The following is a 25,654-nucleotide window of genomic DNA, read 5'->3' on the forward strand; positions in this document are numbered from 1 at the left end:
TGTGATTGTTATGCATCTTGTGAGTGTTTGCTGTGTAAACACACGCAGAGCCACGCCGTCATAGGGCTGCTCCAGACAGCCACCCATGTCTGGTTTGCAGCTATGGCCCTAAAGAGGACTCTTGTGTTAAAGACTTTCAAGAAACAATACTCACACTTTGGCTCTTGGTATTGAGGCATTAGGTCTGACATTGCAAATCCCATCTTTCCTGTTGCACAGAACACCAGCTTGATCAACACCAAGAAGAAGCTGGAGACAGACATTACCCAAATCCAGAGTGAAATGGAGGATATGATCCAGGAAGCCCGCAATGCTGAAGAGAAGGCCAAGAAGGCCATCACAGATGTGAGTTGGGGGCTCCCTTCTGTGCCCATGGTGGGCGTCTTTTCCCTCACATGTTCTCCAGCCCCACAATGGCTTTGACCCTTTGCTCTCATCAGGCAGCCATGATGGCAGAAGAGCTGAAGAAGGAGCAGGACACCAGCGCCCACCTGGAGAGGATGAAGAAGAACCTGGACCAGACAGTGAAGGACCTGCAGCACCGTCTGGATGAGGCCGAGCAGCTGGCTCTGAAGGGAGGCAAGAAGCAAATCCAGAAGCTGGAGGCCAGAGTGCGTGGGGCTTTTCTTTGTGCATGAGTGAGCACGCCACGTTAGCAGCCAGCAGGGAAGCTCCAAAGATGGGCTTCTCGTTGCAGGTGCGGGAGCTGGAAGGGGAGGTTGATGCTGAGCAGAAGCGCAGCGCTGAAGCCGTGAAGGGTGTGCGCAAGTACGAGAGGAGGGTGAAGGAGCTGACCTACCAGGTAAGGCAGGAGGCCTCCCTCAGCTGACAGGGTTTTCTCACAGCAAGTCAGATTTTGTGCACACCATCCCCAAGGGGAATTGTTAACCTCATCCAGTGCAGAACCAGTAATTCACGCTCTTTCCTGCTTTCCAACCACTCCAGTCTGAGGAGGACCGGAAGAATATTCTCAGGCTGCAGGATCTGGTGGACAAGCTGCAAATGAAGGTGAAATCCTACAAGAGACAAGCTGAGGAGGCTGTAAGTATTGCTCAAAGGATGGGCCAGAGCCACCTTCCAGTAGGGCAGCACGCTCATTGAGATGGCTATGAATACCAGGAAAGGGGCAGGAAAGAAACTCCCAAGACACAGCAGTCTTGGCCACACCATTGAGTATGGTGTCACGAGGCCTTGCTGAGTTCTGGGCACCCTGCGGCAGCCAGGGACGAACGGAGGGAAGGTCTGCAGCCTGTTGTATACAGGAGGTCAGACTGAACAGCCCCGGGTGCCATATCCACTGGCTGAAGTTAACTGGAGGTCATGAATCTCTGCTAGTAAGGATCAGCAGAAGGCTGCAGGGTCTTTCTCACCTTAATAAATCACACTGATGGCTGGGCAGCAAGTACTGGGAGAGTAAGTACACAAATGACAAATGCAAGTGACAAAATTGCTCTTCAAGAGTGGCACAGGACCGGTGATGTTTTTCACAGAGGGGTCCTGAGTAAGGGAGGATGAGGAGGTCACGGTGAGGCTTACGTGTAAGCAGTGATGGGTGGTGGATGGAGATTTGTGCCTTCCCCCAGGGAAGAGCCACAGCCCCAGAAGGCCAAGGCACAGGTGGAGTGAAACCCCTGCCCTGGGCTCCTCACCACCAACTCCCTCTCCCCACACAGGAGGAACTGTCCAATGTCAGCCTCTCCAAGTTCCGCAAGATCCAGCACGAGCTGGAGGAAGCCGAGGAGCGGGCTGACATTGCAGAGTCGCAGGTCAACAAGCTCCGAGTGAAGAGCCGCGAGTTTCACAGTACGAAGATAGCAGAGGAGGAGTGAGGATGTCATGAGTCAGCAAAGTGACCCGAGGGCGGCACAAAATGTGAACCTCTCGGTCTCTTTCTTCTGTAATTAGTCTTTGTACCCACCTCAATGTCTAGAGAATAAAGGCCGTAGATTGCTTTGCATACGAAGCAGGACTAGCTTCTTCTCAGACTCTTTTGCTATTTTTGTCCCCGTAGTTATCTATGGGATCCCATTATTCCTTGGCGGTTGCTGGATGTTTATCTTGTGTCCATTGGCTGTTCGATAGGTAGCACATGCTTTTATTTCACAGTCAGTTAAAAGTACAAGTAATAATGTATCTCGGCAAACACTTTTTCCTGCGTTCAGACCCCAGTCTGAACAACAGAAACACACTGGGTATGTACAGCTGCAAATTCTCATGTAGTCTATCATCCATCTCAGCTGGATTATTCTTATGCATTATGTGTTGCCCCTGCGTTAAAGACACATGGATGGTGTCATGATATAGTAGAAGAAGAACAGATGCAGAGATGTCTGCCTGAGCTGGTAGTCTCATCACATCAACAGCTCTGTGCCTCGAGGTAACTTCTGTCCCTTGTTTTCAGGAAGACCAGACAGCCTTGAAGTATTTTCTCAGGAACCAAAGGGACTGAGGGAGCTTTGGGTGAGGCATGAATGCTAACTGAACCGGACACAGGTCAGAAAGCAATGATGACTGAGGAGCAGCTGGCAATGAAGGGAAAGCAAGAAGCACGTTATGAAGTGGAGGACGGAGTACGTGTTGATGCTGAGTACTTCTGACAGTGTACTTCTTCCCAGCCCTGCTGTGCGTGTGGTGGTGGTTGATGCAGGAGCTAGTTCCTGCAGTGAGCACAGGGCCTAGCAAGGCACACGGGACAGGAGTGGAGATGGCAGGGTGGGCTGAGGAGACAGTGAGTCTGAACCAAGTGTTGCCTTAAATAGCCCTCTTTACAGGTTGAGCATTGCAAACTGGATGCAAAACAGCGTCCAGTGTAACAACATTGATTCTCTGCTCACTCTCATCAGGAAGAATGATCCAGCACCTTCTATCCAGCATCTACCTGCATCACTTTTAAGTGTGTTACTTGACTTCTTCTCATTTCACAGAGAAGAGGGGCACGTGCAAAAAAAAGAGAGCCTAAGTCTAACAAGATCTTGCAATGCCCAAGAAAGCCAACCGAAAATGAAAATGCACAGGCAAGCATCTGCAGGAGCTCTGGGCTTTGTGGTGCCCTGTGTTTGGACGGTGAACACATTTGCCTACTGGCAAGTATTGGGGTAAAAAGGAGAAAATGGAGGCAGCTGGGAGCAGAAATCAGGTCTCTTCCACGCTGGAGGCATGCCTGAACTGCTGAGGGACTGACTATTCCTGACTCCTCGCTCCATTCTAGTCCCTAAAGAGAACCACACTCCTTCCTCGGCCTGGGAGCAGGCACAGAGTCCTCAGCACCCACTTTGTGAGAAGCGAAGCAGACAGCAGCGTGGAGTTGTGCGATGGCTCTGCTCTGAGAGCCTACGAGGCACTCTGCAAGATTGTGTCTAGCTGGAGGCACTTCTCAGGGAGCTGAAGAGACTGATCTGGAGGGCAGGCAATGTGCACCTGTGCTGCCTGGCAAAGCAGTGAAGTGGCCACGGCAGCTCAGGATGGAGAGGGTATGAGACACTTTCCCGCAAATCTTGTTGCTTAGAGCTCAAACAATGTTGTCATCTCTTGCGTTAAGCTCAGACCTTGCCAAATACAAGCCTCACTGAGAGGAAGGTGTCACCCCAGCAGCCTTTAGTGGGGTGAGCAGGGAATCTCCACACTGCTGCAGTGGAGGCTGGGCGTTGTGTGTCGAACTGTCGGGTCTGACAACATCTTGCTCAGCACGCCTAACAAATAATTCCAGCATAACTGACAACCCCATTTGAAAGCCCACAAGAGACACCGTCCCCTTAAACCTGTGAGCAGGAAATACTCTCTGTGAATGAAATTTAAAAATCTGGAAGGGAGGAAGGAAGGGAGGAAGGAAGGAAGGGATTGTGGATGCTTTGGTGAGACACTGGCATGTCACCTCTGCTGTAGGTCCTGCTTCAGCAGCCAGTGCTCTCTGCCAAGTCTACCTTGCTACACACTAGCTTGAAGCTACATGTTCCATGTTGCACAGCACGCTGGCGATTCACAGGGTGCACTGATCCCTACAGGCATGCTCTGCTAATCCAGAGAGCATGGCTGATAACAGCACCGGCATGCTGCAAATCCCACAGGGAATGCTTTTTCAAAGTCGTCTTTGCTCGCTTTCAATAATCCTCCTGACTATTACTTGATTCCTAACAGTCACCTTTCAAGGTATGTTTTGCTCCACCACACCAAACACAGCCCACACACTTGCATCTGCTCTATGTTAACTTCCATTGTGTGTACCTGGGAACTAAGGCATCAACACAGAGCTATTAATAGACAGAGGTCAACTTCCATGCTGAGCACAGAAGTTCCAAATAGAGCTCCGTTGCAACTGCAGTTTCTTCTTCAAGAGGTAGCCAGCACATAGATTCACGCTGTCAGTTTGTGTCTGCTGCTAGCATTTGACCAGAGAAATGTTCTGCCAAAGGGCAACGTCCTCCAACACGTTCCAGCTATGTGCGGGGTTAGGTGGGAGAGTGTGTTGTGTGCTACAGGCCTTCTGCAGCCTGAGCAGCCAGGCAGCCTTCTGCATCTTTCTTTGAGAAGCTGCTGTCTGCAGTTTCCTGTGTTCCCCTTTAGAGATCTCCTAGCTTTCTTCTCCCCTCCAAGTGGCCTTCTCTTGGAATATTCTTCCTTCTAAATCTGAATGGAAGTGGGCTCATTACCTCTCCTTGACTCTGCCCACAATCAGTCAGGCTGACGTTATTTATACAGGAATTCTCTTGGAATTATTTTGGTCCTTGGAATTATTCTCATTGTTTAGAGTAACAAGGGGGAACCTGGGAACTACCAACCAGTCAGTCCCACATCAGTCACTGGTAAGACCATGGAACATATCTTCCTGGAAGTTATGTCAAAGTTTATGGAACACAGGGAGGTGATTAGAGACAGCCGACACAGCTTCACCAAGAGCAAATTACGCCTGACTAGCCTTGTGACCTTCTACAACGGGGTGACTGCATCAGCGTACAAGGGAACTGCAGCTGGTGCCTTTGTGACTTCTGTAAGGCCGTTGATACAGTGTCCCCCAACATCCTTACCACTGAACTGGAGAGTTATGGTTTTGATGGATGGACTAAGGAATTGGCCAGGTGGCCACATCCAAGGAGCTTTTTAAGGTCCCTTCCAACCCAAAGCATCCTATGATTCTGTCCTCTAACTTCTGCGTGTCCATGGGAGTCGGGGGTTGCCCAGAGAGGCAGGACTTCAGGCGCACCCCTGTGCTCACTGTTTCCTACCGGTTGCTGCTGGGCTCCTCTGGGGCAGGGCACGGGGTGTTTCCATCAGCATCCCCATGCCCTGTGCAGGGAGCCCACATGTGAGCTCTGGGTTTGAACTCCAAAACAGTGAGTGCTGCAGTGCCAGAGCCCTCCTTTGAACAAGTTCTTCATGCACGGGCCAGTACTTGCTGCTGGAAATTGGCTTGGATCACAGGCATCTTTTTTCCGACCTTGCCCCTGTGTTATTCTCTGAGCTTTATCCGCTCAGCTCTTTTAATAACCAAAATGCCAATGACCAGGAGAAGAGCGTGCTTAGATCTGACAGTGTTTGAAGCAGCTCAAGTGACAGTGCCCTTTTCCTAGCACTAGATCAGTCACTCTCCAGAACTATCGGGAAATTCCTCCTTTCTCAGAGAATCAGCATTGTACAGGATCGCCTACCACCCCTAGTGCCTTGATACAGGCAGCACTGTGTTGATAGCTTTTGTTGCTGGAATGGTGTGAATGTGTCAGTGTGCAAGATATTTGGGGTGAGATGGGAGTGCTGGACTGAGGATGTATCAGAGTGCAGAGGATCTCGGACCGCGTGCTCTGTAGAGCTGTGTTTGGAAGGAGGGGTGGTTTCTTTTGAAGTTGTAGGCAGTGAAGGGCTACAGGGACCTGCCCTGCTTCCTGACTTGGTTGGGGACATTGCTTGATATATCTTGACAGTGGGCTCACCTGTGAGGAAGAGGCTTAAGCTGTTTAAGGCATGTTAACGCTTCTTTTTTTGTGTGAGGTGAAATGAGGAAACCAGAAATGTTTTGAAAATAAGCAGTATAATTTTCTTTTCAGGTATGAGTTACCATAAGCATTTTGTTTATGACTGGGTAAGGCTTTTGGCTAGTATCAGTTAGGATTGACTATACCAACCATGAACATTCCACTAGTATTCGCATTTTGAATTTTTCAATTTCTGCAAAACAACAAGTGTAGATTTGCTTGCATAGGTAGTGATTTCTTTTTGTAGCTAAGGAGTCACCTTTCACACTCTAGGCATGAATTGTTTCTTTGTCTTGGCTGCATCTCTTCTCCTAAGAATGTCGTAGGTAGAAATTTCGGCTGTAACAGATTTTATTTCTCTTACTTCAAGTATTAGATGAACGTAAGAGTTAATATTATTTGACAAGAACATTATAGCTTTTTTTCACATGGTTTATCTACTGCCCTTAATGTATTTCTTCATTAACTTCAGAACATCATATTTAGAACATTAATGTTATCCAAACAATGCAACTAGAAGAGTTGAAGCACAGTAATGCAATAAAAATCTGCCTTGCTTCCAGAAGGAAATCACTGGAAAAGCAGTGATAGAATCCATAAGTCCTACATCCAAGTTCTCCACGTGCCTTGACTAATTGAGATTCTCTCCTGAAGTCTCTTGTCAAATTATTTATAGGAGATACATTCACATCATTGGTAAGATACAAAACATTTCTAAATATATCTGGCCAAATCAAATGACAATTATGCCCTTAGTTCAGTTTGCCAGACAATGCTTTGCCAAATAATGTTTGCCAAAAAATATTTTGACCGAAGAAAGAGGAGGAATCTAGAGCATCTGCCAACCAGACTCTATAAAAGAGGCTTTGCAGCTCTCTGCCCTGTCTCCAAGAAAAGTTTGAAGGTAAGTGTGCTGGGTCTAGTGATCTGTTAAAATTAGGCATCCTCCTTTTTCAAATATTATGCAGTATATAGTTCCTTCTGAAACATTTTCCGAATAAGATTTTCCATCAGCTTTCAAGGCACCTTTCTATTTTCTACCTATACCGTTTTTGAATTTTACATAAAAATAAGATTCATTTAACAAAATTAATATTCTCAAATATGACAATGGAAAATGTGTAACACCAGTGTACAATCTGTACAGTGAACAGATGAGATGCATAGAAGGGATTTTTGAAAACTTCTGTGTAATTCAAGGTTGAAAACAAGAACTTTCTCTTCTAAGATTAAATCATTTAAAAGCAAGAAGGACAGTATTGACAGTTTTAGCAATTCTACTATATGTTTAATTTTAAAACTTTCTAAATGGTGTCCTTATAAGCAAGGTATTTTAATGGTCTATTGGTGCTATGTTTATTTCTCCCACAAGATTCTCTGCTGAGGTGTCTTCAATAAAGTGCAGACATGACTTCTCCAGACGCTGAGATGGCTGTCTTTGGGGAGGCGGCTCCTTACCTCCGAAAATCGGAAAAGGAGAGAATCGAGGCCCAGAACAAGCCTTTCGATGCCAAGACATCTGTCTTTGTGGTCCATCCTAAAGAATCCTTTGTGAAAGGAACAATCCAGAGCAGGGAATCAGGGAAGGTCACTGTCAAGTCTGAAGCAGGAGAAGTGAGTAAAAGCCAGGGCTTGAAAACTGTATGTAGTTTGCAGTCTCAGCTCTTAGCTGACATGCACACATCTCCCTCTTCATCTGACAGACCCTGACCGTGAAGGAAGATCAAATCTTCTCCATGAACCCTCCCAAGTACGACAAGATTGAGGACATGGCCATGATGACCCACCTCCACGAGCCCGCTGTGCTGTACAACCTCAAAGAGCGTTACGCAGCCTGGATGATCTACGTAAGTACCAGCAGCAGCCTGCCTTTGGGCAGCCGGGAGGAACTGCTCTGCCAGGCCAAGTGGGAGCCAACGTGCTGTCTCCCTTCCTCGCAGACCTACTCGGGGCTCTTCTGCGTCACTGTCAACCCCTACAAGTGGCTGCCGGTGTACAACCCGGAGGTGGTGTTGGCCTACCGAGGCAAGAAGCGCCAGGAGGCCCCTCCACACATCTTCTCCATCTCGGACAACGCCTATCAGTTCATGCTGACTGGTGAGACAATGGCAACATCTTCATGACAATAAAATATTTGGGTTGTTTTTTTTTTAATATTTGCACGTGTAAACTTCAGCATGAGCCTATAAATAACTTATTTTAACAGTTGCTGATGTTATGCATGAAGCACAGTCCTGCCCTATTGATTTTTAAAACTCTAATTGAGACCATGTAGACAAGAGCACTGAAAAACTTACAGTGAAGCGTAATTGATTGGATGAATTGAGACACGTGAAACAAAAATTCTTCCCTAGCTATTATTGAGATCTGATTTGCTCAAGATGTGACAGAAAATATTAATAGAGCTCTGAATAATCTAACCAATCTCTTTGAAAACGGCAGTGTAGGTGAATTTATAGCTGATTTGGCTTCATGAGACATTGTTTGAAAAAGCATATGATCTGATTTTAAGTGTTATTCTGGTATTTGCAACTTCTTGGGAAATAACCAGAGCCAGAATCCCAGTGAAAATGCACCCTTTGGAAACGATGATAAATGCCTTCCTTCCAAATTAGCTGTTAGGTGATACTCCTGCTTTGTGGATTTGCTTCTTAGGCATTAAAGTTACTTGACCAGGAAGGACTAGAAGTCTGTGCACCAAACTGCAATATGCAGAACTGAATCAATGATTGATTTGATCATTACACATCTACAGTTGTTCTATGATCCTACAAGGACATTAGCAAACATCACAGAGTAATGATGTTGACTGTTCAAAAGAGTCCCTGACTATAGATTAAAAATAGAATGGTCATTTGAACGGGGTTTCTATGCTTCTTTTCCACTTCCACTTCTAATGCTGGAGCAGGTTCATGAGTAACAAGTAGTTCAGCATTTATTTTTTCACATTTGCTGTCCTCTTTCACAGATCGCGAGAACCAGTCGATCCTGATCACGTACGTACACCCCCTGCTCGGGTCCCTGCGGGGCTGCCCGGTGCCAGGGGACCTCCTGCCTGACCACACGCTCTCTGTGTCTCTCTTTGGGTTGACAGCGGAGAATCCGGTGCCGGGAAGACTGTGAACACAAAGCGTGTCATCCAGTACTTTGCAACAATTGCAGCGAGCGGGGACAAGAAGAAAGAGGAGCAGTCAGGCAAAATGCAGGTAAAGTAACAGGTGCTGGCTGGAACCGATGCTTTCCGCTGTTCCTGATGTGATTTTTGGAAAGGATAAGCAGCAATAATTCTCATCCTGCAGGGAACGCTTGAGGATCAAATCATCAGCGCCAACCCACTGCTGGAGGCCTTTGGAAACGCCAAGACCGTGAGGAACGACAACTCCTCACGCTTTGTAAGCTGTTTTAGGAGAAATTGCTCCTTGTTCTAACAGTAGTGATGGGCTAGTGGCATTCTCACAGAAGGAGACAGCAATGAAACGCCTCCAGGCTGAAATGCCGCTGCTTCTCCTTAACAGGGCAAATTCATCAGAATCCACTTTGGGGCCACAGGCAAACTGGCTTCTGCTGACATTGAAACTTGTAAGTCGCTCTCCTGGCCTGATCCCACTCCTTCCTAAATTCCCAGCTCCATGTGAGTACCAGTGCCTGACCCTTGCTACCCTCCTTGACAGACCTGCTGGAGAAGTCCAGAGTCACTTTCCAGCTCCCAGCAGAAAGAAGCTACCACATATTCTATCAGATCATGTCCAACAAGAAGCCGGAGCTAATTGGTAGGAAGGGTCTTTATGACTTTTTGGGGATGATTGCTGAGCAGCAGTTCCCTCTGTTAACTGGCTGGCAAAACTAAGCGTCTGCCTTGCCTCTTCCTGCTTTCAGACATGCTCCTCATTACCACCAACCCTTTTGATTTCCACTTTGTGAGTCAAGGTGAGGTCACTGTTCCCAGCATTGATGACCAGGAGGAGCTCATGGCTACAGATGTAAGTGACACAGAAAAGCGGTACCTACTGTACACTTGTTTTGATGGTGACATAGGTGGCCTGCTAAGGACATGCATTTTCCTTCGTTGTTTTGACTGCAGAGTGCCATTGACATCCTGGGCTTCACTGCTGATGAGAAGACAGCCATCTACAAGCTGACAGGGGCTGTCATGCACTACGGGAACCTGAAGTTCAAGCAGAAACAACGAGAGGAGCAGGCAGAGCCCGATGGCACAGAAGGTACCAGCAAGTTCAGTGTCTGACTCGTTCAAAGAACTTCTTTGTTTGCAGAGATGGCATGTTAGCCTCCAGAGACAGGCCTTTGTTGGCCTGAGTCACCACATCAAACTCTGCGGAAGAGCATCTTTGGTCATTGTCTGACTGCAGAGGTGCTTCCCTGATCATGGGAAATGCCACTATTTTATCCAACGGATACTCCCCAAACAGACACAGCCTGAAAGGGGGAACTTCAGCTTCAACGTAGGATACTTCTCTCTGTAAGACCTTCAACCACTGGTCACCCTGACGTGCAATCATATGTTTGGTGAAATACATCCTGCACTGTTTGCTATGAAAGTATCCACTTCCCACACAAAAGGAATGTGCTGTATGCGTGCCTTGTGAATTCCCAGAGGCTTTTGGGGTTCCTCTGGGAACTTCCAGATTCAAGGTATTCCTGCCCAAGACATACCTGTTCTTCCTTTCCAAGAAAGCCATCATTAGCTTCCAGACTTTGCATTCCTACCCAGGCCTTCTGTATGAGACCAGACCAGTGCTTTTCCACTTCTAGAATATGAGAAGCAGAGTTGTTCACGCTGGCCAAATTTTAGCCATTGTCTAAGGAGAAACGCTTCTCTCTCTCTCCGTGCCTCTTTAGTGGCTGACAAGGCTGCCTACCTGATGGGCCTGAACTCAGCTGACCTGCTCAAGGCCCTCTGCTACCCCCGCGTCAAGGTTGGGAATGAGTATGTGACCAAAGGTCAAAATGTGTCACAGGTAAAATGTGGAGTTTGAAAATACATGCCTTGAAAGAGTACTTGAGCACTCTTCTTTGAGCCTAGGAAGTAACTTTGATGCTTGCTTCTTTGTTTTAGGTGAACAACGCAGTTGGCGCCCTGGCAAAAGCTGTCTTTGAGAAGATGTTCTTGTGGATGGTTGTTCGTATCAACCAACAGCTGGATACCAAGCAACCCAGACAGTACTTCATTGGTGTCCTGGACATCGCTGGCTTTGAGATCTTTGATGTAAGGAACAAGGATGTGGCACCATAGCCAAGGGCGAGGCAGGGAGGGCTCATGAGGATTCAGAAACACACTTCTTCCTAAGAAGATTCAGAAGTTTATCCTGTTCATGTGCAGTTTTCTAGAAACCCTTCCCTCTCCTCCATCACAGTAGCACCCTCAAAGGGCTTTGCTAACAAGCACTTTGATTTCAACGCTGTCAACATGTAGAAGAAAGTTCTGCTTTCTGACAAATGTTCTCAGAGGCCCTTGAGCTTGCAAAGGCCTTAGGTCTGGCAAACAAAGAGGCAGCTCCAGGGCTAAGGGTCGCAGATGTGGGCTGAAGCCGTGGATGCTCTTGGGCTGCCAAGGGAAGGGAAGTGCCATGGGAGAGTTCACAGCATGTTTCCTGTGTTGTGAGTGCAGTGCTGATGCTAGGACTTCTTGTCAGAGCAGAGAAACCCCTGGACTGTTGGTCTGAGGGCAGAGAAATCCTTGGGTAGGACACCGAGGAGGTTTCCACTCTCTGGGAGGTCAGAGGGCTGAGACACCTACGCAATGCTGCAGCTAAGCTTACCGAAGGATTTGCTTTTGAGTAACACAGTAGAAAAGGACTGTTACTTTTAGCTGGATCTCAAAGGTAATAATAATAATAAAATCCTTTGAGGATGGTAAATTTTACAAGTCCTGCTGCTGCGGGTACACGTGCCGTTGCAGTACGGTTAGGAGTGGTGTTTCAGCTGGGGAACTTCAAACAGCATTAGGAGAACGCTGCCAAAACCCTGTGGTGTTTGCCACACCTTGAGAAACCTCTCCTTGCTTTGGGCAGTTCAACAGCTTTGAGCAGCTGTGCATCAACTTCACCAATGAGAAGCTGCAACAGTTCTTCAACCACCACATGTTCGTGCTGGAGCAGGAGGAGTACAAGAAGGAGGGAATTGAGTGGACATTCATTGACTTTGGGATGGACCTGGCTGCCTGCATTGAGCTCATTGAGAAGGTACCTTTTCCATGCAAGTGTACAATGTATTTTCAGACTCTGTGATGTTTCTGAGTCAGATTCAGCTCAGAAAGAACTCACAGCCAGACATTCAGTGTCAGTTAAACAAACAACTTTGCACTGAGATTTAGTTCAGTCTGGCAAAAAGAAATCAGGAAAGGCATATCTGTGTCATCAATCCTGCAGTACCTGGCCTTCAAGCACAGAGAAGATAGCCTCGACTCCTACCAACAGACTTCTTTAAAACAAACTGGAGTCAGCCTCCCTTTCTTTTTCCACTGAAGACTCAAATCAGAACTCCACACACAAATCTGGGAAATAGATTTTATCTTGCCTGGTTTCCCAAAACTGCTAGGCCTCTTGTAGCTACTTGCCCAACTATTTTTCTGTTTACCACTTCTCCCTCCAACTCGACTCCCAATTCTAACCTGAACCAGACAGCTGTTTTTACCAGTTCCATGAAGAGGTGTTGCAGGAAGGCAAGGGAAGGCAGAAAGAAGCTCCCTGGCTGAGAAACTGCTCCTGAGAAACTTAGGCCCTTACCCAGGCTGAGGTGCTACCAACAACAGAGTGGTACCTTTGATGATCATAGCACATGTTTCACATCATTATCATCTTTCTCTGTCACTTCTTGTGGTACCTTCCAGCCCATGGGCATCTTCTCCATCCTGGAAGAGGAGTGCATGTTCCCCAAGGCAACTGACACCTCTTTCAAGAACAAGCTCTACGACCAGCACCTGGGCAAGTCCAACAACTTCCAGAAGCCCAAGCCTACCAAAGGCAAGGCTGAGGCCCACTTCTCCCTGGTGCACTATGCTGGCACGGTGGACTACAACATCACTGGCTGGCTGGAGAAGAACAAGGACCCCCTGAATGAAACTGTCATTGGGTTGTACCAGAAATCCTCCCTGAAGACGCTGGCCTTACTCTTTGCCAACTATGGTGGAGCAGATGCAGGTCAGCTCTGTGAAAATTGTATTTTCAGTGTGGGATACTGTTGATGCAGAATTAAAGCAGTAAACACTGAACATTTAAAGATGTTTTGTGTTCTGCGGTCTCTAAAATGCAATATCTATCTTTTAATGCTTTTTTTTTTTTCTTCCATTTGCAGAGGGTGGTGGTGGTGGCAAAAAGGGTGGCAAGAAGAAGGGTTCTTCTTTCCAGACTGTCTCAGCTCTTTTCCGGGTAAGTGACAGAAGTCACTATCTCACTATTAAAAATACCCACTGAAATAATACAGGAGCATGCTTTTCACAGTTTTAATTAGAAAATAGGCCTGTAATTCTCTGAGCAGTCTCTGAATTGTATTTATTGGAACAGTTTTACACCAGCATAATAAACTGCACCATATGCATTTTTGATAGGACAAGAAACCAAAAGATTTATTTTTTATATGCACATCACATATAAGCATTGCAGTGCTTACAAACATTAACCTAAACTTCACCTTATATTCTCATAGGAGAACTTAAACAAGCTGATGACAAATCTTCGCAGCACTCACCCCCATTTTGTACGATGCATCATCCCAAATGAAACAAAAACACCTGGTAAGTGAATGCAATAGGAGGAAAACTCAAGCCACAGAAGAGCTTTCCCTGAGTATCAAACAATGGGGAAGTCATTAACGGCGGCGTTTGTTAGGTGCCATGGAGCACGAGCTGGTGCTGCATCAGCTGCGGTGTAACGGCGTGCTGGAAGGGATCAGAATTTGCAGGAAAGGGTTCCCCAGCAGAGTCCTGTATGCTGACTTCAAACAAAGGTAACAGCACTCCGCCTTTCTCCCCATTCAGACCAAGCTGACTATCCTCAGTATTGAAAAAAAGTTGAAAATTTATACTTCAAAAAGAACGTATTTAAAAACATAGAGTTTATGATTCATCTTATGTGGATTCTGAGGATCCTCTTGGACTCCAAATAAATCCCATGAAAACTTCTGTTATCTTTAAAGAATGGCCTATCTCTAATACATGACATTACCGGGTCAGATAATTACCTGGTGCAGAGAAGGCTGTGGGGTTCAATTCGAGTGCTGCTTTCGATAACGTCTATTTCGTATTGTTCTATTATTTACAGATACAGAGTGCTTAATGCAAGCGCAATTCCAGAAGGTCAGTTCATGGATAGCAAGAAGGCTTCAGAGAAGCTTCTTGGGTCCATTGATGTGGATCACACTCAGTACAGATTTGGTCACACCAAGGTAGAAACAAGTCCTTCTTTCAAACACTATGAGCCTCTGCCATGCACTACATGAGACTGATGTGCTACAATGCTCCCTTTCTTAAGGTGTTCTTCAAAGCTGGACTGATAGGTCTGCTGGAGGAGATGAGAGATGAAAAACTAGCAGAGATTATGACCATGACACAAGCCAGGTGCAGAGGCTTCCTGATGAGAGTGGAGTATCGGAAAATGGTGGAGAGGAGGTAGACATTTTTCACCCACATATTGTTGTCTTGTGTCTCAGTTAACTGAATCTAAATTCACCACCCACAAAATATGCAATATTATAGGGACTCAATCTTCTGCATCCAGTACAATGTTCGCGCATTCATGAACGTGAAGCACTGGCCCTGGATGAAGTTGTTCTTCAAGATCAAGCCCTTGCTGAAGAGTGCAGAGTCTGAGAAAGAGATGGCCAACATGAAACAGGAGTTTGAGAAAACCAAGGAAGAGCTTGCAAAGTCTGAGGCAAAGAGGAAGGAGCTGGAGGAGAAAATGGTGGTCCTGCTGCAGGAGAAGAATGACCTGCAGCTCCAAGTGCAGGCGGTGAGTGTCACCACCCGTTTGTCCCTGGGAAAAGGACAATATACAGTCAGAGTGCTTCAGAATACTGTTTCTGTCAGGCAAAAGGACTCCAAGCCCTAGCTCCTGCTGAAAGTAGTAACTGAAGTGACCGCTGTTCTGTCGTGCTTGTGGGTGCATGAGGTGTTGTCATAGCTACCCTCTCTGTGAGGCATTTTTAAGAGACACAGAAACCTTGGAATCGATAATGATTCCAGATGACAAGGCTTGCAGTGGGCCAGTAGGCAAGATCTTCCAGTTGCTGGAGTGGAAGTCAGGTTCAGCCCCCATTTTAACACATGCCTCCTCAGTAACGCAGAAGACAGGGTGGAGATACTTCAAAACATTATAACCCATGAAAATCTCTGTCTCCCCACCAGGAAGCCGATAGCTTGGCTGATGCTGAGGAAAGGTGTGACCAGCTCATCAAAACCAAAATCCAGCTGGAAGCCAAAATTAAGGAGGTGACTGAAAGGGCTGAGGAGGAGGAGGAAATCAATGCTGAGCTGACAGCCAAGAAGAGAAAACTGGAGGATGAATGTTCAGAGCTGAAGAAAGATATTGATGACCTGGAGTTAACGTTGGCCAAAGTGGAGAAGGAAAAACATGCCACCGAAAACAAGGTACAAACATGGGGAGTCACATGAAGGGCAAAGGACAGAGGCCTCCCCGATGAGCCTGGCATCCTCAGAACAAAGCCAGGTTTGGGACATACCAGGAGCACCACAGCGGGGCAGCCCAAATACACGAGCTCCTGGCTAAGCACTGCAAAGGGAAAGTGCCACTGCACAAGCAGTCAAGTCTTCTACACAGACATTTGGCACTTTCTCACAATCAACAGGTGAAAAACCTCACAGAGGAGATGGCGGCCCTGGACGAGACCATTGCCAAGCTGACTAAAGAGAAGAAAGCCCTCCAAGAGGCCCATCAGCAGACACTGGATGACCTGCAGGTAGAAGAGGACAAAGTCAATACGCTGACCAAAGCTAAGACCAAGCTGGAGCAGCAAGTGGACGATGTAAGCACGGTTGTCCAGAAGAACAGGGCGGGTATAGATTATAGAACTGGCTGGTAGAGCGCTGATGGTTATCTTCTATTCAGCTGGAAGGGTCCCTGGAGCAAGAGAAGAAACTGCGCATGGACCTTGAGAGAGCAAAGAGGAAACTCGAAGGAGACCTGAAGCTGGCCCAGGACAGCATCATGGATTTGGAGAACGACAAGCAGCAGCTGGATGAGAAACTGAAGAAGTAAGCGTGGCTGTGGGGCACCAGACTGTGGGGCTGGTGCGCTTGGGGGGTTTTGCTCAGACGCTAACACAGTTTGCTTTGCCCAAAGGAAAGACTTTGAAATCAGCCAGATCCAGAGCAAAATTGAGGATGAGCAAGCCCTAGGCATGCAGTTACAGAAGAAGATCAAGGAGCTGCAGGCAAGTGTCTGGCCCTTCCCCTCTCTCAGCCAGTCTCAGGCTGGGAAGGAGGAGGGCATGGGTGCGAAGGGTGCCTAATGTTCCCCAGGCTCGTATTGAGGAGCTGGAGGAGGAAATTGAGGCAGAGCGAACGTCTCGGGCAAAAGCCGAGAAGCATCGGGCTGACCTGTCGAGGGAGCTAGAGGAGATCAGCGAGCGCCTGGAAGAAGCCGGAGGGGCTACCGCCGCTCAGATTGAGATGAACAAGAAGCGTGAGGCAGAATTTCAGAAGATGCGTCGCGACCTGGAGGAGGCCACACTGCAGCACGAAGCCACGGCTGCGGCCCTGCGCAAGAAGCACGCGGACAGCACCGCTGAGCTTGGGGAGCAGATCGACAACCTGCAGCGAGTGAAGCAGAAACTGGAGAAGGAGAAGAGTGAGCTCAAGATGGAGATTGATGACTTGGCCAGTAACATGGAGTCTGTCTCCAAAGCCAAGGTATTGAACTGCGGTGGCACATGCTCACAGGGCCGATGTATGGCACATAGGCTATGTCTACCAGCCACATTCTCATTACAAAGGTCCTTGCTGTCAGCACAGGGCAGAGTCCAGGTGTTCATCTCCTTTCCTTCCTTCTGTTTGCTCTCTAGGCAAACCTGGAGAAGATGTGCCGCACTCTGGAAGACCAGCTGAGTGAGATTAAAACAAAGGAGGAACAGAATCAGCGCATGATCAATGACCTCAATACTCAACGAGCTCGTCTGCAGACAGAATCAGGTGAGACATCCTCATTCCTGAGCTTCACTGTGAGGACCTGCATGCCGTGAGGATCCCACAGGGTGCAAGATGATTCCTGCTATAACCTCTCCCGGCCACTCCTGATGACGTGGGCTTACATGCAGAAACCCTCGTATTGATAGTAGTCGGGCTACCTTTTTTCTCTTTACCCTTACCAGGTGAATATTCACGCCAGGTGGAGGAAAAAGATGCTCTGATTTCTCAGCTGTCTAGGGGCAAGCAAGGATTTACCCAGCAGATTGAGGAGCTCAAGAGACATCTGGAGGAAGAAATAAAGGTCTGGAAGCACCCTACTGTCCGCAACCTACATCACCTCAAAACCATCCGCAGAATCCTGTCCAATCCAAGACTGGTTTCATATTCTTTCTCCAAAACGCATGTAGTACGGGAGGGAACACCAGTAACACACATACCCTCACTCCTAAGCTAGAGAGGGAAGGAAGCGTAATGGTTTTGACCCTGGAGGAAGTAGTCCACAAGGCTTTCCCGAGATCCTGACAATACTCTCTAGGACAGGATGCAGACACGTGTGTCAAAGCGTTTAGAGCAACAGCAGGTTACGGACCCCAGAGCCCCTGTCACTAACACATCCTGACCTTGCAGAACACATTGATGAAGGCTTCATCAGCTCCCAGCTTTGCATTTGCCTAGTTAGAGTTTCAGCCCAATTTCACTGTCAGTTTCACTGTCAAGAGGCATCTCAAGGCAAGTATTCAGGTTACCGATCCCTTTGTTTCCCCAGGCCAAGAACGCGCTGGCCCACGCCTTGCAGTCTGCTCGCCACGACTGTGACCTGCTGCGGGAGCAATACGAGGAGGAGCAGGAAGCCAAGGGGGAGCTGCAGCGCGCCCTGTCCAAGGCCAACAGCGAAGTGGCCCAGTGGAGAACCAAATACGAGACGGACGCTATTCAGCGCACGGAGGAGCTGGAGGAGGCCAAGTACGTGGGAAGTGGGATGTCAAACGGCTGGAGAAGACTGAGGCTGTCAAGGGAAAGTGGAGTCTCTGGGAGTGGGTTACGACAGGGGTGGGACAAAGGCAGGGATCTGTTGTCTTTGTGGTAGAGGGGTCAGAGGGAGAGACAGGAAAGTGTGCTGTGGAAAAAGTGCAAACTGGAAGGACAAACATAGCCCTTAGGGCTAGAAATGCGAAAACAGGCTGGATACTCTCCTTAGGTGCTAGGACACAGAGTGACAGAACCTGTAGGCAGCATGCAGTCTTGGAACAGAAAAAACACTGTGAAAGGCACTGGGCTCAGAGCCCCCAGAAGTGGCCAGCTGCCCTCTCACGGAAGTACAAAATGGGCTGCCCTCTGGTCTCTGACCTGGAGCTGTACTTATCTCCTCCCAGGAAGAAGCTGGCCCAGCGCCTGCAGGATGCAGAGGAACACGTTGAAGCTGTGAATGCCAAATGTGCCTCCCTGGAGAAGACAAAGCAGAGGCTGCAGAATGAAGTGGAGGACCTGATGATTGACGTGGAGCGATCAAATGCTGCCTGCGCAGCTCTGGATAAGAAGCAGAGGAACTTTGACAAGGTCTTGTGGGCTCCAGCCCTGGTGTTCCTGGGCAGAGCGTCCCCTCCCGATTGCCACATCCACGCTCACGTGCCGTTTCCCTTCAGATCCTGGCAGAATGGAAGCAGAAGTATGAGGAAACGCAGGCTGAGCTGGAGGCCTCCCAGAAGGAGGCTCGCTCCCTCAGCACGGAGCTGTTTAAGATGAAGAATGCCTACGAGGAGTCCCTGGACCACCTGGAAACGCTGAAGCGTGAGAACAAGAACTTGCAGCGTAAGTCCCTGGCCCTCTGCTCCTGGCTGGCCTTTCCCACTGCCCACCACTACCCACCGCTCCACAGGGGTCTGTGCCTGCGTGTCTGCAAAGATGCCCGTCACCTTGGTGCGGCAGGGCCCTTCCCGTTCTGCTCCGTGCCTGACCGTGCCGTTGGCCTTTGCTCCCACAGAGGAGATCGGTGACCTCACAGAGCAGATTGCAGAGGGAGGCAAGGCCATTCATGAGCTGGAGAAAGTCAAGAAGCAGATTGAGCAGGAGAAATCTGAAATCCAGGCCTCGCTGGAGGAAGCTGAGGTACACAGCATTACTTATGGCTCTCTTACATGTCTTGGATCTCTGTCTCGTTGTAAGCACTGCGGAGTCATTGCCAGGCACAGGAGGAAAAGAGTGTTTGTATAAAAGCGTGGCAATATTATCTCAACGTGGCATTCCTTTATCCTCAGGGCTTCGGGGTCAACATTTGTCTTCTGAAAAGTATTCCTGTTCACTCTTTCCCAGGCGTCCCTTGAACATGAAGAGGGGAAGATCCTGCGCCTCCAGCTTGAGCTCAACCAGGTGAAGTCTGAGATTGACAGGAAGATAGCAGAGAAAGATGAGGAGATTGACCAGATGAAGAGGAACCACCTCAGAATTGTGGAGTCCATGCAGAGCACCCTGGACGCTGAGATCAGGAGCAGGAATGAGGCCCTGCGGCTGAAGAAGAAGATGGAGGGAGACCTGAATGAAATGGAGATCCAGCTGAGCCATGCCAACCGCGTGGCTGCAGAGGCACAAAAGAACCTGAGAAACACGCAGGCCGTGCTCAAGGTCCGTTCCGCAAAGCTACAGGGAGAGAAATGACGTCCCTGACAATTCTGGTGCCCAAGAGCACGCTGCCACCTTACCATTTCTCTTGTCCCTTTTACAGGATACTCAGCTACATTTGGACGATGCTCTGAGGACGCAGGAGGACCTGAAGGAGCAGGTGGCCATGGTGGAGCGCCGAGCAAACCTGCTGCAGGCTGAAATTGAGGAGCTGCGGGCAGCCCTGGAGCAGACGGAGCGGTCAAGGAAGGTGGCTGAGCAGGAGCTTCTGGATGCCACCGAACGAGTGCAGCTCCTCCATACCCAGGTCAGGCACTGCTCTGGAAATTAGTCCCATCCACAAGGCACAACACAGAATGTGATTGTTATGCATCTTGTGAGTGTTTGCTGTGTAAACACATGCAGAGCCACGCCGTCATAGGGCTGCTCCAGACAGCCACCCATGTCTGGTTTGCAGCTATGGCCCTAAAGAGGACTCTTGTGTTAAAGACTTTCAAGAAACAATACTCACACTTTGGCTCTTGGTGTTGAGGCATTAGGTCTGACATTACAAATCCCATCTTTCCTGTTGCACAGAACACCAGCTTGATCAACACCAAGAAGAAGCTGGAGACAGACATTACCCAAATCCAGAGTGAAATGGAGGATACGATCCAGGAAGCCCGCAATGCTGAAGAGAAGGCCAAGAAGGCCATCACAGATGTGAGTTGGGGGCTCCCTTCTGTGCCCATGGTGGGCGTCTTTTCCCTCACATGGTCTTCAGCCCCACAATGGCTTTGACCCTTTGCTCTCATCAGGCAGCCATGATGGCAGAAGAGCTGAAGAAGGAGCAGGACACCAGCGCCCACCTGGAGAGGATGAAGAAGAACCTGGACCAGACGGTGAAGGACCTGCAGCACCGTCTGGATGAGGCCGAGCAGCTGGCTCTGAAGGGAGGCAAGAAGCAAATCCAGAAGCTGGAGGCCAGAGTGCGTGGGGCTTTTCTTTGTGCATGAGTGAGCACGCCACGTTAGCAGCCAGCAGGCAAGCTCCAAAGATGGGCTTCTCGTTGCAGGTGCGGGAGCTGGAAGGGGAGGTTGATGCTGAGCAGAAGCGCAGCGCTGAAGCCGTGAAGGGTGTGCGCAAGTACGAGAGGAGGGTGAAGGAGCTGACCTACCAGGTAAGGCAGGAGGCCTCCCTCAGCTGACAGGGTTTTCTCACAGCAAGTCAGATTTTGTGCACACCATCCCCAAGGGGAATTGTTAACCTCATCCAGTGCAGAACCAGTAATTCACACTCTTTCCTGCTTTCCAACCACTCCAGTCTGAGGAGGACCGGAAGAATATTCTCAGGCTGCAAGATCTGGTGGACAAGCTGCAAATGAAGGTGAAATCCTACAAGAGACAAGCTGAGGAGGCTGTAAGTATTGCTCAAAGGATGGGCCAGAGCCACCTTCCAGTAGGGCAGCACGCTCATTGAGATGGCTATGAATACCAGGAAAGGGGCAGGAAAGAAACTCCCAAGACACAGCAGTCTTGGCCACACCATTGAGTATGGTGTCACGAGGCCTTGCTGAGTTCTGGGCACCCTGCGGCAGCCAGGGACGAACGGAGGGAAGGTCTGCAGCCTGTTGTATACAGGAGGTCAGACTGAACAGCCCCGGGTGCCATATCCACTGGCTGAAGTTAACTGGAGGTCATGAATCTCTGCTAGTAAGGATCAGCAGAAGGCTTCAGGGTCTTTCTCACCTTAATAAATCACACTGATGGCTGGGCAGCAAGTACTGGGAGAGTAAGTACACAAATGACAAATGCAAGTGACAAAATTGCTCTTCAAGAGTGGCACAGGACTGGTCATGTTTTTCACAGAGGGGTCCTGAGTAAGGGAGGATGAGGACGTCATGGTGAGGCTTACGTGTAAGCAGTGATGGGTGGTGGATGGAGATTTGTGCCTTCCCCCAGGGAAGAGCCACAGCCCCAGAAGGCCAAGGCACAGGTGGAGTGAAACCCCTGCCCTGGGCTCCTCACCACCAACTCCCTCTCCCCACACAGGAGGAACTGTCCAATGTCAGCCTCTCCAAGTTCCGCAAGATCCAGCACGAGCTGGAGGAAGCCGAGGAGCGGGCTGACATTGCAGAGTCGCAGGTCAACAAGCTCCGAGCGAAGAGCCGCGAGTTTCATGGCAAGAAGATAGCAGAGGAGGAGTGAGGATGTCATGAGTCAGCAAAGTGACCCGAGGGCGGCACAAAATGTGAACCTCTCGGTCACTTAATTTCTCTAATTGGTCTTTGTAATTGTGTCTAGAGAATAAAGGCCGTAGATTGCTTTGCATACGAAGCAGGACTAGCTTCTTCTCAGACTCTTTTGCTATTTTTGTCCCCGTAGTTTTCTATGGGATCCCATTATTCCTTGGCGGTTGCTGGATGTTTATCTTGTGTCCATTGGCTGTCCGATAGGTAGTACATGCTTTTATTTCACAGTCAGTTAAAAGTACAAGTAATAATGTATCTCGGCAAACACTTTTTCCTGCGTTCAGACCCCAATCTGAACAACAGAAACACACTGGGTATGTACAGCTGCAAATTCTCATGTAGTCTATCATCCATCTCAGCTGGATTATTCTTATGCATTATGTGTTGCCCCTGCGTTAAAGACACATGGATGGTGTCATGATATAGTAGAAGAAGAACAGATGCAGAGATGTCTGCCTGAGCTGGTAGTCTCATCACATCAACAGCTCTGTGCCTCGAGGTAACTTCTGTCCCTTGTTTTCAGGAAGACCAGACAGCCTTGAAGTATTTTCTCAGGAACCAAAGGGACTGAGGGAGCTTTGGGTGAGGCATGAATGCTAACTGAACCGGACACAGGTCAGAAAGCAATGATGACTGAGGAGCAGCTGGCAATGAAGGGAAAGCAAGAAGCACGTTATGAAGTGGAGGACGGAGTACGTGTTGATGCTGAGTACTTCTGACAGTGTACTTCTTCCCAGCCCTGCTGTGCGTGTGGTGGTGGTTGATGCAGGAGCTAGTTCCTGCAGTGAGCACAGGGCCTAGCAAGGCACACGGGACAGGAGTGGAGATGGCAGGGTGGGCTGAGGAGACAGTGAGTCTGAACCAAGTGTTGCCTTAAATAGCCCTCTTTACAGGTTGAGCATTGCAAACTGGATGCAAAACAGCGTCCAGTGTAACAACATTGATTCTCTGCTCACTCTCATCAGGAAGAATGATCCAGCACCTTCTATCCAGCATCTACCTGCATCACTTTTAAGTGTGTTACTTGACTTCTTCTCATTTCACAGAGAAGAGGGGCACGTGCAAAAAAAAGAGAGCCTAAGTCTAACAAGATCTTGCAATGCCCAAGAAAGCCAACCGAAAATGAAAATGCACAGGCAAGCATCTGCAGGAGCTCTGGGCTTTGTGGTGCCCTGTGTTTGGACGGTGAACACATTTGCCTACTGGCAAGTATTGGGGTAAAAAGGAGAAAATGGAGGCAGCTGGGAGCAGAAATCAGGTCTCTTCCACGCTGGAGGCATGCCTGAACTGCTGAGGGACTGACTATTCCTGACTCCTCGCTCCATTCTAGTCCCTAAAGAGAACCACACTCCTTCCTCGGCCTGGGAGCAGGCACAGAGTCCTCAGCACCCACTTTGTGAGAAGCGAAGCAGACAGCAGCGTGGAGTTGTGCGATGGCTCTGCTCTGAGAGCCTACGAGGCACTCTGCAAGATTGTGTCTAGCTGGAGGCACTTCTCAGGGAGCTGAAGAGACTGATCTGGAGGGCAGGCAATGTGCACCTGTGCTGCCTGGCAAAGCAGTGAAGTGGCCACGGCAGCTCAGGATGGAGAGGGTATGAGACACTTTCCCGCAAATCTTGTTGCTTAGAGCTCAAACAATGTTGTCATCTCTTGCGTTAAGCTCAGACCTTGCCAAATACAAGCCTCACTGAGAGGAAGGTGTCACCCCAGCAGCCTTTAGTGGGGTGAGCAGGGAATCTCCACACTGCTGCAGTGGAGGCTGGGCGTTGTGTGTCGAACTGTCGGGTCTGACAACATCTTGCTCAGCACGCCTAACAAATAATTCCAGCATAACTGACAACCCCATTTGAAAGCCCACAAGAGACACCGTCCCCTTAAACCTGTGAGCAGGAAATACTCTCTGTGAATGAAATTTAAAAATCTGGAAGGGAGGAAGGAAGGGAGGAAGGAAGGAAGGGATTGTGGATGCTTTGGTGAGACACTGGCATGTCACCTCTGCTGTAGGTCCTGCTTCAGCAGCCAGTGCTCTCTGCCAAGTCTACCTTGCTACACACTAGCTTGAAGCTACATGTTCCATGTTGCACAGCACGCTGGCGATTCACAGGGTGCACTGATCCCTACAGGCATGCTCTGCTAATCCAGAGAGCATGGCTGATAACAGCACCGGCATGCTGCAAATCCCACAGGGAATGCTTTTTCAAAGTCGTCTTTGCTCGCTTTCAATAATCCTCCTGACTATTACTTGATTCCTAACAGTCACCTTTCAAGGTATGTTTTGCTCCACCACACCAAACACAGCCCACACACTTGCATCTGCTCTATGTTAACTTCCATTGTGTGTACCTGGGAACTAAGGCATCAACACAGAGCTATTAATAGACAGAGGTCAACTTCCATGCTGAGCACAGAAGTTCCAAATAGAGCTCCGTTGCAACTGCAGTTTCTTCTTCAAGAGGTAGCCAGCACATAGATTCACGCTGTCAGTTTGTGTCTGCTGCTAGCATTTGACCAGAGAAATGTTCTGCCAAAGGGCAACGTCCTCCAACACGTTCCAGCTATGTGCGGGGTTAGGTGGGAGAGTGTGTTGTGTGCTACAGGCCTTCTGCAGCCTGAGCAGCCAGGCAGCCTTCTGCATCTTTCTTTGAGAAGCTGCTGTCTGCAGTTTCCTGTGTTCCCCTTTAGAGATCTCCTAGCTTTCTTCTCCCCTCCAAGTGGCCTTCTCTTGGAATATTCTTCCTTCTAAATCTGAATGGAAGTGGGCTCATTACCTCTCCTTGACTCTGCCCACAATCAGTCAGGCTGACGTTATTTATACAGGAATTCTCTTGGAATTATTTTGGTCCTTGGAATTATTCTCATTGTTTAGAGTAACAAGGGGGAACCTGGGAACTACCAACCAGTCAGTCCCACATCAGTCACTGGTAAGACCGTGGAACATATCTTCCTGGAAGTTATGTCAAAGTTTATGGAACACAGGGAGGTGATTAGAGACAGCCGACACAGCTTCACCAAGAGCAAATTACGCCTGACTAGCCTTGTGACCTTCTACAACGGGGTGACTGCATCAGCGTACAAGGGAACTGCAGCTGGTGCCTTTGTGACTTCTGTAAGGCCGTTGATACAGTGTCCCCCAACATCCTTACCACTGAACTGGAGAGTTATGGTTTTGATGGATGGACTAAGGAATTGGCCAGGTGGCCACATCCAAGGAGCTTTTTAAGGTCCCTTCCAACCCAAAGCATCCTATGATTCTGTCCTCTAACTTCTGCGTGTCCATGGGAGTCGGGGGTTGCCCAGAGAGGCAGGACTTCAGGCGCACCCCTGTGCTCACTGTTTCCTACCGGTTGCTGCTGGGCTCCTCTGGGGCAGGGCACGGGGTGTTTCCATCAGCATCCCCATGCCCTGTGCAGGGAGCCCACATGTGAGCTCTGGGTTTGAACTCCAAAACAGTGAGTGCTGCAGTGCCAGAGCCCTCCTTTGAACAAGTTCTTCATGCACGGGCCAGTACTTGCTGCTGGAAATTGGCTTGGATCACAGGCATCTTTTTTCCGACCTTGCCCCCGTGTTATTCTCTGAGCTTTATCCGCTCAGCTCTTTTAATAACCAAAATGCCAATGACCAGGAGAAGAGCGTGCTTAGATCTGACAGTGTTTGAAGCAGCTCAAGTGACAGTGCCCTTTTCCT

The 25,654-nt window shown here is 48.8% G+C and overlaps 1 protein-coding gene across 1 annotated transcript in view; it reads left to right on the top strand.

Moving 5' to 3' along the window:
• LOC121085429 overlaps nucleotides 1-25,654 on the top strand; it is a 58,603-nt gene that overhangs the window by 14,037 nt on the left and 18,912 nt on the right. The window contains exons 34-70 of the mRNA XM_040588118.1: nucleotides 220-345; nucleotides 441-611; nucleotides 698-802; nucleotides 946-1,041; nucleotides 1,674-1,828; nucleotides 7,364-7,577; nucleotides 7,667-7,810; nucleotides 7,904-8,060; nucleotides 8,932-8,959; nucleotides 9,058-9,169; nucleotides 9,263-9,355; nucleotides 9,479-9,542; nucleotides 9,635-9,733; nucleotides 9,840-9,943; nucleotides 10,045-10,183; nucleotides 10,821-10,939; nucleotides 11,038-11,187; nucleotides 11,993-12,163; nucleotides 12,811-13,120; nucleotides 13,275-13,348; nucleotides 13,626-13,713; nucleotides 13,808-13,925; nucleotides 14,240-14,363; nucleotides 14,450-14,586; nucleotides 14,674-14,929; nucleotides 15,325-15,567; nucleotides 15,786-15,962; nucleotides 16,046-16,191; nucleotides 16,280-16,370; nucleotides 16,459-16,848; nucleotides 17,001-17,127; nucleotides 17,307-17,425; nucleotides 17,891-18,087; nucleotides 18,498-18,681; nucleotides 18,768-18,933; nucleotides 19,106-19,230; nucleotides 19,435-19,743. Coding sequence (XP_040444052.1) covers nucleotides 220-345; nucleotides 441-611; nucleotides 698-802; nucleotides 946-1,041; nucleotides 1,674-1,828; nucleotides 7,364-7,577; nucleotides 7,667-7,810; nucleotides 7,904-8,060; nucleotides 8,932-8,959; nucleotides 9,058-9,169; nucleotides 9,263-9,355; nucleotides 9,479-9,542; nucleotides 9,635-9,733; nucleotides 9,840-9,943; nucleotides 10,045-10,183; nucleotides 10,821-10,939; nucleotides 11,038-11,187; nucleotides 11,993-12,163; nucleotides 12,811-13,120; nucleotides 13,275-13,348; nucleotides 13,626-13,713; nucleotides 13,808-13,925; nucleotides 14,240-14,363; nucleotides 14,450-14,586; nucleotides 14,674-14,929; nucleotides 15,325-15,567; nucleotides 15,786-15,962; nucleotides 16,046-16,191; nucleotides 16,280-16,370; nucleotides 16,459-16,848; nucleotides 17,001-17,127; nucleotides 17,307-17,425; nucleotides 17,891-18,087; nucleotides 18,498-18,681; nucleotides 18,768-18,933; nucleotides 19,106-19,230; nucleotides 19,435-19,743 — 5,628 coding nt within the window. The remainder of the gene's footprint in view (nucleotides 1-219; nucleotides 346-440; nucleotides 612-697; nucleotides 803-945; nucleotides 1,042-1,673; nucleotides 1,829-7,363; nucleotides 7,578-7,666; nucleotides 7,811-7,903; nucleotides 8,061-8,931; nucleotides 8,960-9,057; nucleotides 9,170-9,262; nucleotides 9,356-9,478; nucleotides 9,543-9,634; nucleotides 9,734-9,839; nucleotides 9,944-10,044; nucleotides 10,184-10,820; nucleotides 10,940-11,037; nucleotides 11,188-11,992; nucleotides 12,164-12,810; nucleotides 13,121-13,274; nucleotides 13,349-13,625; nucleotides 13,714-13,807; nucleotides 13,926-14,239; nucleotides 14,364-14,449; nucleotides 14,587-14,673; nucleotides 14,930-15,324; nucleotides 15,568-15,785; nucleotides 15,963-16,045; nucleotides 16,192-16,279; nucleotides 16,371-16,458; nucleotides 16,849-17,000; nucleotides 17,128-17,306; nucleotides 17,426-17,890; nucleotides 18,088-18,497; nucleotides 18,682-18,767; nucleotides 18,934-19,105; nucleotides 19,231-19,434; nucleotides 19,744-25,654) is intronic.

The sequence above is a fragment of the Falco naumanni genome, chromosome 1, assembly GCF_017639655.2.
Source record: "Falco naumanni isolate bFalNau1 chromosome 1, bFalNau1.pat, whole genome shotgun sequence".
Taxonomy (NCBI): Eukaryota; Metazoa; Chordata; class Aves; order Falconiformes; family Falconidae; genus Falco; species Falco naumanni.